We start from the raw sequence: 19,083 nt of genomic DNA, 5'->3' as shown, positions 1-19,083 counted from the left end.
GGACAAGGCACGGGACTGGGGGTGGGGCGGGGGCGGGTCATGGGTGGTCATGGGGAGATGGGGCAAGGTTTGGAGGGGACGGGATTGGGGGATGGAGCCGAGTCTGGGCTCTCAGGTGTGGGAACCCTCCAAGCCAGCAGATGGCAGCAGGCTGCGGTTTCAGCTCCTACTCCGCGGGCCTTCGGGCCCTCTCCGCGAGCCGCCTGTCGCCGGGCGGGCAGAGCCCGGCTGCGGTGGCCCAGCCGCGGAGCGTGACTCAGCGCCTGCTCCTGTCCCGCGTGGACAGCCGGGCGGGATGCGGCGGGGCTGGGTGGCCGCGCTCTGCTGGGCTCTGTGCTGGGCCCTGGCGCGGGGCTCCGAGGACATCGTGGTGGGGTGCGGGGGCTTCGTCAAGTCCGACGTGGAGATCAGCTACTCCCTGATCGAGGTGAGCGGCCCGGGTCCCCGCAGAGACCCCGCCTCCGGGGCACCCCCTGGGGCTGGGGCCTTCCCTGTGCCCCGTGCTTCCCTGCCGGGGGGGTCCTCCGCCACAGCCCCGGTTCTCCTGGGTCCCTCTCCTCAGGCCCCGGCTCCGAGAGCGGCTGGCACGTGCCCTCCCTCTTGCCCCACAGGGGCAGCCGGGTCCCCCCTGGTTTGTGCGTGTCACGCGGGCGAGCCTGTATCTGACCTCGCCCAGGGTTGGAGGGTATCTGGTTCAGGCCCATTGGTGGTTTGAATGGTGGATTTTATCTGCCCCTCCAGGTTTTTTTACAAGGTCACCCATCGCTCCTGTGTGTCAGCGCCTTCCATGGGAAATAGTCCCCAAACTATCCCTCTCCCAAGTTAGGGTTAAGGTGTTCTTTAAAATTGGAGGATGCTGATGTGTTTGAAAGGAGTGTTACTATTATTTTTTTAAACTGGTTTTGTTGTCTTTTAAACCCCATGTGTTTCTGCTGTCTTTAAGGTCCATCTAATGTTGCAGAGGATTGTGGGGGTTTTAAATGCCCTTTTAAAGAGAGGCTGTCAACTTAAAAATCAAACTTTGCCTGAATGTTTTTCCCTACAACAGTTAGCAAGAGCTAATCTTATTTGAATTGGCAGACTACAGAGAGAATATTTTTTCCATTTTGTGCATTTGACAGCTTTTTGTGTTTAGCAAGGTTCATTGTTTTTCCCAGACTAGCCAGTCACTTAATTTCCATTTTGTTTGTTGGTTTTGTATTGCAATAGGAGAGGGAGAGAGAACAATTTAAAAAAACAAAAACAAAAAAACACCTCTAGGAAAACGTGATTGTAAAACCACAAAAGAGATTGCGTGAGCATTTGGGAATTTGTGTAAAACCACTTTAACTATTTTTTTTATGTTGTCTAGATTTCAAGTTGACAGTATTCCGTTAATATATTTTGCTCTTAAGTTGCATTCTTTTTAAAAACATTCATCCATGTTTTCCCAAGTCTGAGATTCACCTTTTTGTGTGATTCTTCTCCTTCTCTCCTTCCCCACCCCCCATAAATTTCCCCTCTCTTATCCCCATGGAACTGTGTGATGGTTTTGAGGTGCAAAATTCACTGGGAATTCCTCTTGCAGACTTCACTTACATGTGAGTTTTTCAGAGACAACTTTTCATCTTTTTCTCTTTCTTGTAGATAAAATTATATACAAAGCATGGGACTCTGAAATACCAAACAGATTGTGCCCCAAATAATGGCTACTTCATGATTCCGTTGTATGATAAGGTAAGAAGCTAAAGCTGTTGTGGTCTCTCTACCATGCAGTAACATAATGGGCTGATTTAATTTTCAGTCCTGTTTGTAGATGAAATGTCTTTTTAGAGTTTGGTGCAAAGTTATACTGGGAAAGCTGATGCTTACATTGGGGGGAAAAAAATGGAAATAGCTTCAAATGTTCTAATAATAATTTTTTTTTTTCCCAAAATTGGTTAATTAAATTATACTCCTCATAACTTGGAGGCTTTCAGACTTCCAGTGCTTCGGCCCCAGTCCTACAATGAGCACTGCACAGGCGGATCCCTGAGTGCCTATGGTACCTTATTGACTTCAGTGGGGTTCTGCATGGATCTATGGGCCTATCTGCATGGAGCTCATGGCAGGACTGGGGCCTTAGTATCTTCCACAGGTCTCCTGGGGATATCATCACTGAAATGGAAGTCCCTGTTGAGAGAGGCCCCTGACCTAGTTCCTGAATGGAGATACTCAAGTAGTCACAGGGATTTGAAAATAATACTTTGGATGTTTTCAGTGTGTTCTTATGTACAGTCTAAAACACTGAAACTCTGCACTGAATGTTTTTCTTTAAGCTGGATGATTCTATTTAAATAAACAATCCTCATTATGCTCTTTTTCTAGGGGGATTTTGTTCTTAAGATTGAACCGCCTCTTGGCTGGAGTTTTGGTGAGTACTTGATCTGTTGTAGAAGTGGTGCAATTGTACATGCAGCCGTTCCATTGCCTCCTTTAGACTGGCTTTGATTTGTAGGCAGGAAAAAACAATTGTTTCAAATGAGATAAGCTCTAAATGTACCTCTCTTTGAAAATTAGTTTGGTTTCATCCCAATCCTTATTGTGCACATAACAAAAACCACTAACTGGACAGTCTGGTTACCTGTATAGGCTATACTGCTTGAAGAGAGTGGGGGTTTTGGATGGAAATGAGAATGGTCAGCGGAATAGGGTATTTTAAAATTTGACTTTTTTGTGGTTTGTCTTCGCTAAGGGTTAGGCTACTGGATTTGTTATATTTTGCACTGGTTGAAATGCCTGGACTGTATAGGCCTGACTTTCAGAAATGCTGTGAGTGCCCATCAATTAACTGAAGTCAATAGGAGCTGTGGATGCTCTGTACCTTTGAAAATCAGACCGTGTCTGTTTTAAAGATGTCACAAATGTCCAGTGGTTGGGATAGGAGCTTCTTATTTGTATATAAATAAATTGTAATAGGGCAATTGTGAATGCATTTGTAGAAATAGTGACCATTTTAGAGTATTTGTGTCATCTTGAATGTGTTCAGTGTGTCCTGAAACTCTTTTAAAGCTTAACTGTAGAGAGCGGGAAGTACAGAACAGCAACACATACCATGTTTTTTTAGTTGTTACTCTTCCTGCTTCTGTGAAGAAAAATTTCCCAGAAGACACCAGGATCTTCAATTTTATAGAATTAAGGTGCATGAAGTTTTGGAGCTTGTAATAGAAGTTTGAATGAACTGTGGGTAGGGGAAGGGGCTCATGAGGCTCTTACTATGGGCCATGCTTTGGGGTGGTTACTGCTATGGACTCCTTCAAATGTGGAAAATGGCTGCTGGAGTATTGGCACTCCAGTGAAACACTGAATTGTAGGTTGAAGAATGAACATAGAAACTAGCATTAAGGATTTTCAGTAAACAAAATAAGTTTTGTTTTCCTAATTAAATATCTTTCTATCGAAAATGAACTCCCAGACTAAATCACCAGCCACAAGACTTTCCCCTTTTACCACGTTATAGCAAAAAGTGCATGTTGACTTTAACTGTATTTCATTGAAGAAACTTAAGTCGCTAGATGGGGGAGAGAAGAAACCCTACTAGCTTGACTCTAATGTGTCTGTGAGGGGGATGTTTTCAAGGCAACTTTAAGTGATTGTCAGTTACGGGTCTTTATATTCCAGGACCTCTCTAATGAGAACATTTTATGACTTCATTATTCAGTCACTTGTTTCTGAATTTAAATGATTTGCTTTTTAAAGATGCTTAAAACATTTCAGTAAAATACAATCAAACACTAAAAATAGTGTACAAAATAATGAGGCGATTCTTTCATTTGCCTGGGGAAATTAACTTTTTGATAGGTGAGTTAAACATCAGTAGTCCCTTCATATGGTAAGGGTTGGCAAGCTATTACTGTGCGTGGGCGAGTAAATTTCCATGATGATTCTGCAAAGCTGCAGTAAAATAGACCCTCTAATGTAGTTTGCAATTTCTTTTTTTTCCCCCCAGAGCCAACTAGTGTGGACATCCATGTGGATGGTGTTAATGACATTTGCACAAAAGGAGGCGATATTAACTTTGTGTTTACAGGGTTTTCTGTGACTGGAAAGGTTAGACTTCTTTTACGTTCTTTTGCCAAATCTCACTTTAACAATGCATGTCTATTTCATAGGAGCAGTATGCTGCTGCTAGGTAAGTTAGAGTAACTCCTCACTTAAAGTCGTCCCGCTTAACCTTGTTTTGTAGTTATGTTGCTGATCAATTAGGGAACATGCCCGTTTAAAGTTGTGTGATGCTCCCTTCTAACATCGTTTGGCAGCTGCTTGCTTTGTGTAGTGTTTGCAGGAAGAGCAGCCCATTGCCGCTAGCTGGTGGGAGCTTTGAACCAGGGTGGACCCCTAAGTTCCCTGTGCAGCAGCTGCTGCAGTTCAGCTGTGTCCCTCCCCCCCATTGCCATTTGCTACTCCTGCGCTCTGCCTTGGAGCTACTCCCTGAGACTCCTGCTTGCTGGGGGTGGGAGAGAAGGAAGAGGGGGGCCAATGTCAAGATGTCCCCCTCCCCCCTGCTCTTGCACCCCGATTACCCCATCTTCCATAGAGCAGGGGGGACAGACCAGGATTTAGGATGAAGGGAGCTTTCAGCCTCTGGGCAAGCTGATCTAATTAACAAGGCAGTGTACTTTAGGGAAATGCGCATATCTCCCTCCATTCCTGCTGCCTTGTGTAGAGAGAGAGTTAACCCTTGAGGGCTCAGCCAATTGCTAGTTCATCATTTAGCAGTAAGGGAAATATCCCATCCTCTGACTCCTCCACCTCAACCCAAGTTTCATAATCATCAACACTGTGTACCAGTATTAAATTGTTTAAAACTTATACTGTGTGTATAGTCTTTTTGTCTGGTGAAAAAAAATTCCCTGGAGCCTAACCCCCTCATTTACATGAATTTTTGTGGGGAAATTGGATTCGCTTAACGTTGTTTCGCTTAAAGTCGCATTTTTCAGGAACATAACTACAATGTTAAGTGAGGAGGAGTTGTACTTTTTGTTCATCTTGACAGGTTCTCAGCAAGGGTCAAACCTTAGGTCCTGCAGGAGTCCAGGTTGTACTGAGAAATCCTGGTACTGAAGTAAACATACAAGCTACTGTGACCCAAGCTGGAGGGAAGTGAGTTTTGTGTGTGCAAGCAATTGATTGGTTGATTTATTAAGTTTATACTGTATTAGTATATTTGGGAAGAAAATATTTTAAATTATTTGGGATTATTGCTAATTTTGATTTTTTGCTAAAATATTTTTTCTGATGTGTACCGCTATCTGTTTGTTCTATGAATATGGTGGAAATGCTGAGAAAAATAACATTTCATATTGCACAGGTTTGCCTTTTTCAAAGTGCTTCCCGGAGAATATGAAATCTTTGCATCTCATCCTACCTGGACATTGAAAGAGGTTAGTGCCCAGAAAGCATTGATAAAAAGGAGGCGACTTTCTGTTTATTGTGAGTGTATATTGATTAGTGCGCTCTGTTTTAAGTAATTAGGAATGAACATGAGAGAAGATCTGAATCAGTGAAACAAGTTTTGATTGATGTTTTTTGTAAATTTCAGTTGGGCGGGTGGGAAACTGCCTTGTCAGGCTGGGCTTTAAAGGTACAAGGCTAGCAGACTGAATGACTGTACATCATCAAAAATGCATGTGCAGAGCCTGCACCTTCCTGCTTGTATTTGTAAACAGAAAGTTTGCAGTCCAGTCTTATGTTGAGATGGCCAGTGGGTGACCAGGCCTTAATAGTAGTGACACTTACTTCCCATGGACTTCTGTCCATCCCAATCTTCTGTTAAAGGAACTTAATCGTAGTTTTTCAGCAGGGTCTTCTGTCTGACACATTGCTTGTTGCTGTGTTGAATTACCCTCACCCTGAATAATGATGCTGTGGATTATAAACCCTTTTTGAATATTATGTGTGTAGTTGCATTGTTTAGCTGTCTTGCTTTTGTTTAACGGTATAAAAGGCATCCTATTATTATTTTTGATTGAAATGTATCGGCTTCTACGTTTCAGGCGAACACGGTGGTGCGAGTGACCAATTCTAATGCCTATGCTGCTGGCCCTCTAGTTGTTGCTGGCTACAATGTTTCAGGCTCTGTGCGGAGTGATGGGGAACCCATGAAAGGAGTCATGTTTCTTCTTTTCTCCTCCTCAATCAGCAAAGAGGTATTGACAGATCAGACATATTTTATTAGTAATAAGGATATAAATAGAGAACATTTGTAGTTTGATAATGAATAATGGTGTTCCTTTAATTATTCTTTTACAAAAAGGCCCTTATTTTATGAACATGTCTGCTTGTGTTTAACTTTACTCACATGAGCTCAGTGAGATTAAGCATGTGTGTGAGCTCTAAGGTTGCAGTATATGTAAGTGTTCATGTATACATCAGAGTCATATGATTTTTGTTGGGAGGGCGAGAAGGGGGATTTAATCCCCTACATTTTTCTAAAGTCATATTTGTCCAGTTACCTGTCCCTGCATGCTAACCCCTGGGTCACAAATCTTGGGTTTCTCCAGCAACGCAGAAGCGCCACAGGGGTCAGGGAAGAACTTCTGGCGCAGCATTGTGCAGCACTAGGGTTTTCATCTTCCTGTGAAGCATCAGACCCTGGCCTCAGTTGGAGGCAGCATACCACACCTGATGGACCTGATCTCATCTGGTATGGCAACTCCAGCTCCCACCCACTGTAGCACAGGACTATGAAAATTACTGTTCTGGTTCAGAAAGCATTTGTTCTTAAGTGTTTATTTTCAAGTGCTTATCATTCTTTGGGGGGGAGGGGGAAACCAAAACACACCTGTCAAGGTTTTTTCCCCCTTTGAACTTTAACGTCCAGAAAGTGGGGACCTGCCTGTTCCCTTCTAAACTTAATTCCTAGCTTAGATCTTATCACGCTGCCACCAACCCAAAATATAGTGTTTGGGTACACTCTCTGTCCCCCAAAACCTTCCCTGGGGGACCCAAGACCCAAACCCCTTGGGTCTTAAAACAAAGGGAAATAAACCATTCCCCGTCCTTTCTTCCTCCCAGATTTTCTGCTCCCTGGGTCACACTGGGAGATCACTGTGATTCAAACTCCTTGAATCTTAAAACAGAGAGAAATTAACCTTTCCCTCCCCGTTCTCTCCTTTCTCCCCACCAATCCCTGGTGAGTCCAGACCCAGTCCCCTTGGGTCTCACACAAGAATAAAAAAAAATCAATCAGGTTCTTACAAAGAAAAGCTTTTAATTAAAGAAAGAAAAAACGTAAAAATTATCTCTGTAAAATTAGATGGAAAAGATGGAAAATGTTACAGGGTCTTTCAGCTTATAGAGACTAGAGGGACTCCTCTCCCCCTAACATAATATACAAGTTACAGCAACCAGAGTTAAAATCCTTCCAGCAAAATACACATTTGCAATAAAGAAAACAAACAAATGCCTAATCCGCCTATCTAGTATTTATAGTATTGAATAGAAGAGACTTTTTCAGAAAAATTGGAGAGCCTGTATACATGTCTGGTCCCTCTCAGACCCCCAGAGAGAACAACAGACAAACAGTACAAAACAAAGACTTCCCTCCACCGAGATTTGAAAGTATCTTGTCTCCTGATTGGTCCTCTGGTCAGGTGTTAGCCAGGTTTACTGAGCTTGTTAACCCTTTACAGGTAAAAGAGACATTAACCCTTTATCATCTGTTTATGACAACACCTCTAGCCTAAAATATTAATCCTGTCCACAGTATTACAAATAGTGCTGTACAGACAAGCAGTGCAGCTGTTAGATGTTGAATTTATTGATTCTTGTGCCTTTAAACTTGCTACATAACATTTCATTCATGTGATTTTCTCTTTTACACACTTTCAAACTCTGCCCCTGAAGGCACACACAAGTCTTGTGCCACATCTAAACATTTGCTCCCCCCACCACAAAAAAAAAAAGTGTGCACAAGAACTCATGGGTGCAAATTTGAAGATTTAATTTTAGAGGCTGCTTTTGAAAATCTGTCCCTCTTTGTGAAGTGTAACTGTTTTTCTCCACTCAGGAGGAGACAGAACATATGGGAGAAAGAAGCAGGACCACCCAGAGGCAAATTGCCCCAGACCCCCAGGAGGGTTTTTCAGGACCCCTGGAGCGGAGTCCTGTACTCGCTCTGGAGCCCCTGGAAAACTGCGGGTCCCGGGCCCCTGGAGTTTTTTCTGCTTCCAGTCTTCGCCGGTGGGGGGTCCTTCCACTCTGGGGCGGAAGGACCCCCCGCTGGCGAATTACCGCCGAAGCGGGACTCGCCGCTGAAGTGCAGCCGGGTCTTCGGTGATAATTCGAAGGCAGGAGGCCCTTCCGTTCCGGGACCTGCCACCGAAGTGCCCCGATGACCCACGGCGGGGCCTCCTCGCCACCGAATTATCGCTGAAGACCCGGCTGCACTTCGGCAGCAGGTCCCGCTTCGGTGGTTATTCGCCAGCGGGGGCTCCCCGCTGCAGGTCTTCGGGGCACTTTGGTGGCAGGTCCCGGAATGGAAGGACCCCACGCCATTGAATTACCGCCAAAGCAGGGCCCCCCGCCGCTGAAGACCCCAGGCCCCCGGAATCCTCTGGGCGGCCCTGGAAGGAAGTAATATTGCTTTTTATTTGCACAGGACATTATGGGCTGCAACGTTTCTCCAGTTGATGGGTTCCAAGCAAGAGACGAGTCTCTTTCCTATCTGTGCAATGTTATATCAAAAGAGGATGGATCTTTCACCTTCCTGTCTTTACCGAGTGGGGAATACACTGTGGTAGGTAACTAGAAAGTTCATCCCTTCTTTGTATACTAGATTGCTGTTGAGTTTCTTATTTTTTCTAAACCAGAATTCATAATTTTCTAGCTGCCAAAACAGCACTAATGGAAGCTTTCTGTATTGGATGAAATAGCTGGAAAAGAGTTGTGCAGTGTAAAAAGCTGGGCACTGCAGTAAGTTGGGGTGGAAGAGCTGTGTGGTGTGGTTTTTGAGGCAGTACTCATGAAGCAAATCCGGTTCTCATCTGGATAGCTCAGCCAGTCACAGACCTCCCCTGGGGCTTGTACTGGACTGGAAAGCTGCAGATAGCTGCTGCTGGATTGTGTCCTTAAAGATCTCTTCTTTTGCCACCCCGCTTTAGTTCACTCACAATTCCTGATAAATATATCCACTCTCAGCCAGGGAGGAAAAGACCTTGTAAGTCTTCTAATTAGGTCTCATGTGAGAGCCTGGTATAGAGCATTTTGGCATTGCAACCTGTAGAATGGTTGGAATGCACCATGCATCCATTCCCTTGGCTTTATCTAGTGACATAGAGGCACCCGCAGCTATGATTGCACTAACATTGTGCCTTCCTGTCAGTACATGTAAGTGAGGCAGCTGCATCAGTGTATTTGATCTTCCCATTGAAATCCCAAAGCTGCGCACTGATCAGAGATTGTTCTGACCAGCATCTGTCATCTGGCAACCCTCCCCCCCTCGGCACAGATGGGTGAACTAAGCCCTGCTCTACACTATGAGTTTAGGTCGAATTTAACCATGTTAGATCGATTTAACCCTGCACCTGTCCACACGGTAAAGCCATTTTTGTCGATTTAAGGGGTTCTTAAAATTGATTTCTGTACTCCTCCCTGATGAAGGGATTAGCGCTGAAATCAACATCGCTGGGTCGAATTTGGGGTAGCGTGGATGCAATTCGATGATATTGGCCTCCAGGAGCTATCCCAGCATGCTCCATTGTGAGCACTCTGGACAGCACTTTGAACTCAGATGCACTAGCCAGGTACATAGGAAAAGCAGGAACTTTTGAATTTCATTTCCTGTTTGGCCAGCGTGGCGAATGCAGCAGCACTCAGCAGCACAGGTGACCATGCAGTCCCCCTAGAATGTCTCTACGCTCCGCCTATCATCTCCATCCCTGAGGTTATTGCAGATTAGAAGGCGAAAAGAACGCACTTGCTATGACATGTTTTCCGAGCTCATGCAGTCCTCCCGCACTGCTAGGGCACAGCGTAATGTGTGGAGGTATTCAGCGGCAGAGGCCAGGAAAGAATTGTTGTGTTTGCTTAACAGCGAAAGTACCATGCCTTGCTAGCAATCCTGCCTGAGGCAGGTCGCTGTGTCACATGCACTCCGCGCTGTGTCAGCCTTGGATGGGGGCATGACCGCTTTGTGAGCAGGAAGGTCATAGATATAGACATTGCATTAGGTGGCTTCTGTAGCTAGAGAAAACATTCCTGTGCATTCGGTAAAGTCTGTGGCAAAAAAAGAGAAGCCCGTAGTGTAGTGCTGATCACGTTCACCTAACACACCAAAGCCCCATAGTGTAGTGGTGATCACGTTCACCTAACATGCAAAAGCTCCTTAGTGTACTGGTTATCACGTTCACCTAACACACAAAACGTCCCTGGTTCGAAACCGGGCGGAAACAGATCACTGTTCCTTTTTCTGACTCCCCTCCTGAATTTTTAGTCTTAGAACAGACTGTGCTGTGAAATTTTACTTTGAATTATATCAATTATGAGTTAAATAATATGGAAGCTTGTCATAAATAGATAGCTAAGGGTTAATGTTTCTTTCACCTGTAAAGGGTTAACAAAGGGAACCAAACACCTGACCAGAGGACCAATCAGGAAACTGGATTTTTTCAAAACACCAGGGCACGGAATGAGTTGATGGTCTGGTCTTTTCTGCTCTCGGCTATGGGAGGTTCTTTCTATCTTCAAGCTTCTAATCTACAGTTTCAAAGTTGTGAGTACAAAGGTAGCAAACAATAGGCTTTATAGTTTTGTTTGTATTTACATGTTGTAGTTTGCTGGAATGTTTAAATTGTCTCTTTTGAAAGGTTGTTTATTCATTTCTTTTAAGCAATTGATCCTGTATTATTGTCACCTTGACAGAGAATATTTTGATGTCTTTTTCTTTTTTTTTTTTCCCCCACTTCCTGCCACTCATATCATAAGCATCTTTTCCAAATCGGACCTTAGTGTCCAAAAATCTGGGTGCCTGCATGAACCCCTCTAAGCTTAATTTCCAGCTTAGATCTGACCTCGCTCACCCAGCCAAAAATTCGGTGTTTGGCTCCCTCTGGCCCCCAAACCTTCCCTGGGAAACCCCAATACTCAGAGACTCTGAGTCTCACAACAAAAGGAAATAACCACTTCCCTTCCCCTCTCCTCTCCACCCAGACTTTCCTCTCTGGGCTAACCTGAGAGTACTGATGCAACTCTCTTACATCACAATACCAAGAAGCATGTCTCCTCTATTCTCCAAAGAGACAAACCCCAAATACAAGGAAACAGAAATGATTCTATCTCTCTTCCCCTCCCCCAATCCCTGGTCGAGAGCTACCCTCCGTAGATCTAACACAAAAGATTCCCCCTCCCCTCGTTCCTTAGCCTACCCAGAGAGAAAAACTCAAACAGTCTTAAAAAAAGCTTATATAAAAAAAAGAGAGAAAAAGACATCAAAATATTCTCTGTATGAAGATGACAATAATACAGGATCAATGCTTAAAAGAAAAAATGAACAACGTATTCAAAAAGAGATACAATTTAAACATTCCGCAATACAAAACAAAACAATAAAAGCCTATTGTTTGCTACCTTTGTACTCACAACTTGAACTGTGATTAGAAGCTTGAAGATAGAAAGAAAACCTCCCATAGCCGAGAGACAGACAAAAGACCCAGACCCAATATCGCCTCCCTGAGTTTTGAAAAAATCCAGTTTCCTGATTGGTCCTCTGGTCAGGTGTTTGGTTCCCTTTGTTAACCCTTTACAGGTGAAAGAAACATTAACCCTTAGCTATCTATTTATGACAAAGCTCTTTCTAAGTTTTAGTCCCGGGTTCCTTACCCTTTCAGCTGCTCTGATAAATTAACATTTTTGTTACGGGTAGGGGAAAATTTCATGAAGCCTTTTATAGAGAGTAAATGCTATCTAGGACTCTGAAATAATCTTAATGTGGCCCATAGCATGCAATCCTTCGTTCTGGATTTGTCATTCCACAAGTCGAACTGCTCCTTACTACTGTCCAGGCTTCATGAGCCATGGGAGCAAGGGTCAGGCTCAGGTAGGTGTGACCACGCGGTGCTGACTGCTTGGAGAGCAGCCTGAGGCAGAAGCCTCCAGCTCGCATGATGTTCCAGGCAGATGAAACTTAAAGAAGAGAATGACCTGGAGTCTCTGGCTCCCATTCGGTGCTCTAAGAGGAGGATAGCCATGTCTGTTCAGGCACCCTTGATCGACCTCACCGAGGTCTGCCAGCTGAGTGGGACCCCGGCTGGCAGGAGCTGGAGGATGGAACCCGCTGCCAGGCTGAGGCTCTGTCCGCCAGCCCCGCTCAGCCTCCTGCCTGCCTGGGGTTCCAATCATCCAGGCAGGCAGTAGGCTGAGCAGGTGTGGTGGACGGGACCCCAGAAAAAAGGCATGAAATGATTGTCTGCCGTTGCTTTCATGGAGGGGGTGGGGGGGCCTGACAACATAAACTCAAAACCACCCGCAACAAAGTTTTTGCCCCGTCAGGCATTGGGAGCTTAACCCAGAATTCCAGTGGGCAGCGGAGACCGTGGGAACTGTCAGATAGCTACCCGCAGTGCACCGCTCTGTAAGTTGATGCTAGCCGCGATAGTGAGGATGCACTCCGCCAACTTAATGAGCTTGGTGTGGACATAGGCAATAGATTTGTATAAAATCAAATTCTAAAAAATCGACTTTTCTATAAAATCAACTTAATTTCGTAGTGTAAACATATCCTAAGACATGAGCAGTCAAGTGACTTGGGCGAGGTTTACAGGAAGTCAGTGACAGAGTTGAAAAATAGGATGCAGAAGTCCTGGCTGTTTTCCTCCTTTCACCACTAGAAATTGTGTAAATCCATTCTTTGTATAAAACCTGGGAAATCTTCAGTGTGTGTTTCATTGTTATTCACCAGATAATGTCTTGAAAATATGTAGGACTGAGTACTAGGGTAAGACCCATCTTAACTTGAGGGCAAACAGTAAGGAAATGTATTTCCTCTTTACAATGTCTGCTTGCTTTGTAGCTGGGTGTGTTAGCAGGAAACTGCAAACAGTTGCAATGAGGCAATCTTCTCAGTGTGTGCTGTAAATCCTCCTCTGCACTAGATGCCAGGACTACTAGTGAAAATATTTTGGCTTGAATGCCAGCTTTTCAATGATATACTCTGTTTTTAGGCATTTATATAACCATTTATATTTGCTGTTCTTGATTGTGTGGACAACACTTACTAATTCCCTGCTGTGTGTGTTTGCGTGTGACTCTTACAATGGAGCTTAGGTTGCCTGATTTAATTTCTCCTCTATTGTGCTTAAACATAAGTCTGCTAGACCAGAACATTTCTGAAAGGTTAACTCATTCCATTCCTCCATCCTTCTGAATTATTTCTCCAGCAAATTTTCAACTCCATTTCAGAAAGGCAACAAGGGGTGCCAGATTTGTGCAGCATAACTTTGTCTAATGTGCCACATAGGACACAATGCCTTGATTATACCACAGCTGCTTAGGACTCAAAGAAATGCATCTTCTTCCAGATACCGTTCTACAGGGGAGAGAGAATTACCTTTGATGTTGCTCCATCTAGACTGGACTTCTTGGTAGAACATGACAGTCTGAAAATCGAGGTAAAGGGTTAAATGCAGATATTTACAGAGAAAAACTTCCCTGTAAATATATACCTATAACAACTGCATTTATTTTAGTAGAAAGCAGATTTGTTCCAACCGAGTTTTCTTCCTAATGATCAATGTTAAGCAAATTCCTAATCCATGTTTGGGTATGAAGCAAACTGTAGAGCATGTAAGCTGATAAGAGGGGAAGATCTGAACGCTGTGACATGGTGCTTTGACACTTGAGCTTGGTTTTAAAGCAAAATCGGGCAAATAGTCCTCCAGATCAGTGAACTTGTTCTCTCCTTGTTGCAAATGCTTAGTAACCTTTTAAATTGGTTATGTGAGCTCCTTCGATTGTAAATTCTTTGGGTGGGGACTGTCATTTTGTTTGGTGTTTGTACAGAGCCTAGCGCAGTGGGTCCTGCTCATGATTTAGAGGCAATACAATAATCCAAAGAATGAGCTGAAAGCTATCCTGCTTCTGCAGCTGTTGATATAAGCTGCTTTGATTTTTGATCTTGATCTGAATTTATGAAGCAAACGCGTCAGAGAGATTTAGTCCTAAAAGTGAAAAGAATTTTTTCTTTATAAATTTCCTGTGTTTAAAAACAAACTGTTCTATATGCCCTAATTACAAATGTACAGCCAAACACTGTTTAACATTTGTATTCACTATATAACATATATTTTTTTCCTCCCCAACAGCCTGTTTTCCATGTAATGGGCTTCTCGGTCACAGGCAGGGTGTTGAATGGCCCTGAAGGAGAAGGTGTTGCTGATGCTACTGTGACACTGAATGACCAAATTAAAGGTGCACAGTGGTCTTGACCTATGATGCTAAGGGAAAGTCTAAAGTAAAACTGAACTAGGGGAATAGGGCCTGAGATTGATCGAAAGACTGGAGGGCAATAAGACACATTCGTTGTGGTTTATTTGGCAAGTTAAAGGGATTTTCAGTCACTGGATTAATTTTCCATTTTCAGTCTGTTGTTATGAGAACAATAGCACTGTAATCGTATTGTTTTACTTTTCTAAAGCTTTGTCACAATTTCTCTTTCAAAAACCTGCCAAATCAAGGACAGAGCTGTAAGAAACAGAAACAAAAGCTGTGTTAGTAAAAAAACAACAACAACAAAAAAAAAACCCTTTAACTATATCTTGCCACACAATGCTCGCTAAAAGTAACCTGGAGCTTTGAAGGCCATCTGAGAATTTTTTTCTTAACTCTGACAAGAAAATGCACTTTACACACCTTTTCATCACTGTCTTGTCTTTTTGTTATAGTAAAAACAAAAGCTGATGGCTCTTTCCGCCTCGAAAACATAACAACAGGCACGTACACCATTCATGCACAGAAAGAGCACCTCTTCTTTGATATCATTACAGTGAAAATTGCACCGAACACACCTCAGCTGGCTGACATCATAGCAACAGGGTGAGTACGATGTTAAGGGTAGAAATGTGAATTGATTAAAAAACCAACCTTCAATAGATAGGTTTAGATTTTCAAAGTTTTGAGTGCATGATTGGTAGTACCAGAGGCATAGATACTACTTAGCATTGTGCTAACAATGAGCTGTTGTAGCCAAAGAGAAATGTGTTCAGTGTTTAGTTTTGGGAAACACTTAGCTTATTATGAGATGGTGTAAGTCAATTTAAAACATACATGTTGGGCAGTAACTGCATGGTAACTCCATTAATCAACTTTATTCTTATACATTAACTTGCATTAATATTACTGGATTCTCTTGTGGTAACTAAGAGGCATGCACTGCACTGAACATCTATCTCTCCAACTTAGTGATATTTCTTTTTTAATGGTGCTTGAATGCACATACTTTACATGGGATCTGTGTATTCTGGCTAATGGGTGGCAATCTTATTTGTAGATTCAGTGTGTGTGGTCAGATCTCGGTAACTCGCTTCCCTGACACAATCAAACAGTTCAATAAATACAAGGTAATCATGATGCCACAAGACAAGGACAAAGCATCTTTGGTTACAACAGAGACTGACCCTCATGGAACATTTTGTTTTAAGGCAAAATCAGGCACATACAGCATCCAGGTAAGAGCAAGCTTCAGTTTCTCCTTCTCCAGTGAAAAGCTGGATAATTTTCTAGACACTCAAGAAAACTAATATTTTAATGTTTTACTTTGTGTTTAAGAATCTGAAAAGGTGTCTTCCCCAGTATTTTATCCCCTTTACACTGGGCAAAACAATGTTTGCTGTATTCTAATGGAGTTAAAGTTCCTATGCTCCTTTCTGCTTACAGCTGGCAAAAGTAGGAGACCAGGCTACACAGGATGAGTGTTAAGTATCAGAGGGGTAGCTGTGTTAGTCTGGATCTGTAAAAGCAGCAAAGAGTTCTGTGGCACCTTATAGACTAACAAATGTATGAAGGATGAGTGTTGTTTTTCATCTGTGTCTTTGGTTTGAAATCCTGTCTGCCATTCCATCTTGTCCTATTATATTGCCGTGTGAGTAAGACATGTCAGACAACTTGTTGCAGTCTGCCTGTTCCTGCTCTCTATGGCTTTGTCTGTGCTGGTGATAGTGTGCAGGGTATGTATAGCTACATGCAGCAGTGAAAGACTGGCAGCAGGGAAGCTGTGGGGAAAGGCTCCAGCAGCTCCCTGCTTTCACTTTGGCAGGGAAAGGCTTCAGCAGCGGGACGCTACACTGATAAAATAGCAGTATAGCTTTGACAGGCACTGCTTGGGTGTGCAGAGAGCTGTGTAGGTTACATACCCTAAGGTTCTGACATGGCTTTATTTGCCTAAATAGTACCTCACTGTCTACACTGCTATTTATACCTGTACTGGGGGAGAGCAGTGTATGAATGCCACACACTAGCATAAGTGTAGACATAGCCTAAGTGTCTGCTTGAGATACAAGGCGCAACTAAGGCTGACACACATGATGATCCCCTTCCAGCTGAGAGCTCAGGAACTTGCAGCTGTTTCCCACTGGAAAAGGATTAGGAAGCATGCTTTTAGGAGATGGTTGACGACTCATAGATACAGGCTGCCCTGGCCCTCACAGAGCTGACATTACCAAAGTGGTGGTTCCTATCAGTTGCCACTTGTGGGATTGGCAGGTCATCATGACTAAACTGTTGGGTGGCTTCCTGGTACACAGGTTTCTCAGCAGCTTTTAGGAGGAGGCTAGACTGGATAGTGTAAGAAAGAGGAAGCTTCCCTCCATCTGTTTTCCCCGGGATGTGGCCTCACTCTCTCACACTTGTGTCTCTGTAGAACTATATTTTTACAGTAGTGACCAGATAATCCTGAAAAGCAAATACACCGAAGGGCAAGTTCTGTTTTCTCTGAGATATACAGTAAATTTCCAGCCACTAATCCCTGATAAATTGTGTGCTGTACAATTATTGTAGCATTTAAATAAAAGCTTCTGGTGATGTGGTGTACCCTGCAGGTAATCGTTCCGGAGGCTGAAAGCAGAGCAGGACTTGCTTTGAAACCAAAAACTTTCCCTGTTACTGTTGCAGACAGGCCAGTGATGGATGTGACCTTTTCTCAGTTTCTAGCATCAGTTTCGGGGAAAATCTCCTGTTTGGGTAAGACCTGCCTTGAAAGTAAAAGCACGGGTGGTGACTTCTTAGCAGCGTACGTGGTCAGTGTGATATCCCTGCACCTGAGCACAACGTGAGCATTGTTAGGATCAGTACTAGTTACCAATCTGCAGGCTGTGCTAACCTAGGTAAATGCCGACTTCTTAATGTGTGGTGCCAGGGGTGCTTTATGTTATGCAAAACGCTGACAGAGAGAACCTCTGCTCTGAAGTCCTTACAGTCCAATAAGACTTCTCTTTGTTGGGGCCATTGGGGTGTCTTGCATTAGTAAAACTATGTATCTACTTAAGTGTGTGCAGAATCAGAGGCTCTTTGTGTGTCCTGTACTGCACTAAACACACTTCCAGCACACACTAACTACTTTATCTTTTACAGCTGTAACCCACCAGCTGATAGATAATACGTCTTGATTGCAAGTGTGTATCTTTCCGGTGCAAGGATAGTGTATTTAATGTAAACGCTGCCACAAGAACAAACTTCACAAATAGTTATTTGTGCACATGAGTGTTTGTAGGCTCAAGGCCTAAACTACCACCAAGCATACTCACAGAGTACACTTGTTTGACTATGTCCCTGTTCCTCCCAGCAGGTCCTGCAAGCGGCACATGGTGTCCTGAGGTTCCCCTTGTCCCCCACCCACCCTCACCCCCAACTGTCTGCCAACTCCAGCAGAAAGGACTGGGGTCAGAATTCTGTGGAATTAGTCATAGTTGCAGCTAAATTGTTCCCCATGCGCCTTCTCCAGGGACTGAACATTCTCTCTGTGTTTTTAGGCCCTGCAACTTGTGTATAGAGGATTAACCCAGGAGTCTAATCTGGGCCTCTGCTTGTCAGTTCCCAGTAGATCACCAGCTGGTCCCCAAGAATATATTGTGGTTTAATGAACTAAAACTAGCTAAAAAAATACAGCAAAGCTCTGGTAAATGAGTGCCTAAGAAATAATCCCCTTAAAAGATTAATTTCCTGTAGTCATAGAGCTCAGGATGTGAAAAATGGGTTTGGTTTGCAAACTAGAAGTCATTGTAATTCCTTTGTCTGTCTTGCTTGTTTTCACAGATTCCTGTGGTGATCTGATGGTGGCTCTGCAGGCTGTGAGCCGCCAGGGAGAGAAGCGCAGTCTCCAGCTTTCTGCAAAGATGGACTCTGTGGCTTTCACATTTGAGAATGTGCTACCTGGCAAATATAAAAGTAGGGTTAGAGAGAATTTCTCAATATGCTAGTTCAGTAACTAAATTTGTAACTGTAATCTGCTTCCTTTCCTTAAACTGGCTTTAGTCCTGCTGTACTCCAGTACTTGCCTCACAAGTTGGATACATGATGCTTGAGAGTAGCTGGAAAATATTACAAATGAATATCCTCAACTTTTCTTGCCCTTTGTATCCAGCCCTGAAATCAATCTACAATCAAAGACCCATAGGCTCTGGGAATTATACATGCAGGCCTGGGTCTTTAGCTGGTGTAAATCAAAGGGCCATTTACGTAAATATAGTTATGCCAAAACTGATAGCATTGATCATGCCCTTATTCTTCCACCTGTCATTCTCCCAACTCCTATAGTAATTGAGTGACTACCATTAACAGTGTTTTAGAAACCCTTACCAGGCCACTGTAAAGTGTTCGCTCTTTGAGATTTCCGTCTTAAACCTGGCAGTGAAACGTAATCTTATAAGGAGAGATTTTCAAAGAATCGCAACTCCTCTAGGCACCTTTCACAGTGTCACACCCACAATGAGATCAGGAAATGGGAACAGCTTGAAGGTTTTGCGTTCAGTTTTTCAGTAGCAAAATGCACTTGGATTTGCAGTTATGCTGCATGGCTACGTGCTGCTGATTAGGCTGCCCCAAACCTGTTGCCACATCCGTATTCAATGGGTTTAA

General features: G+C 43.6%; 1 protein-coding gene across 1 annotated transcript in view; it reads left to right on the top strand.

Annotated features, from left to right (window-relative positions):
• Window positions 1-202: 202 nt before the first annotated feature.
• The window catches only part of LOC116830838 (BOS complex subunit NOMO1), a 36,087-nt gene continuing 17,206 nt past the window's right edge, over window positions 203-19,083 (top strand). Inside the window, exons 1-14 of the mRNA XM_032790484.2 lie at window positions 203-427; window positions 1,627-1,716; window positions 2,347-2,392; window positions 3,968-4,068; window positions 5,015-5,121; window positions 5,330-5,402; window positions 6,015-6,167; window positions 8,621-8,758; window positions 13,536-13,625; window positions 14,319-14,424; window positions 14,898-15,048; window positions 15,503-15,680; window positions 17,049-17,190; window positions 18,262-18,393. Coding sequence (XP_032646375.1) covers window positions 296-427; window positions 1,627-1,716; window positions 2,347-2,392; window positions 3,968-4,068; window positions 5,015-5,121; window positions 5,330-5,402; window positions 6,015-6,167; window positions 8,621-8,758; window positions 13,536-13,625; window positions 14,319-14,424; window positions 14,898-15,048; window positions 15,503-15,680; window positions 17,049-17,190; window positions 18,262-18,393 — 1,639 coding nt within the window. The 5' untranslated portion in view covers window positions 203-295. The remainder of the gene's footprint in view (window positions 428-1,626; window positions 1,717-2,346; window positions 2,393-3,967; window positions 4,069-5,014; window positions 5,122-5,329; window positions 5,403-6,014; window positions 6,168-8,620; window positions 8,759-13,535; window positions 13,626-14,318; window positions 14,425-14,897; window positions 15,049-15,502; window positions 15,681-17,048; window positions 17,191-18,261; window positions 18,394-19,083) is intronic.

The sequence above is a fragment of the Chelonoidis abingdonii genome, chromosome 9, assembly GCF_003597395.2.
Source record: "Chelonoidis abingdonii isolate Lonesome George chromosome 9, CheloAbing_2.0, whole genome shotgun sequence".
Taxonomy (NCBI): Eukaryota; Metazoa; Chordata; order Testudines; family Testudinidae; genus Chelonoidis; species Chelonoidis abingdonii.
The sequence above is the reverse complement of the archived record's forward strand: the minus strand, read 5'-3'. Positions and strand labels throughout refer to the sequence as shown.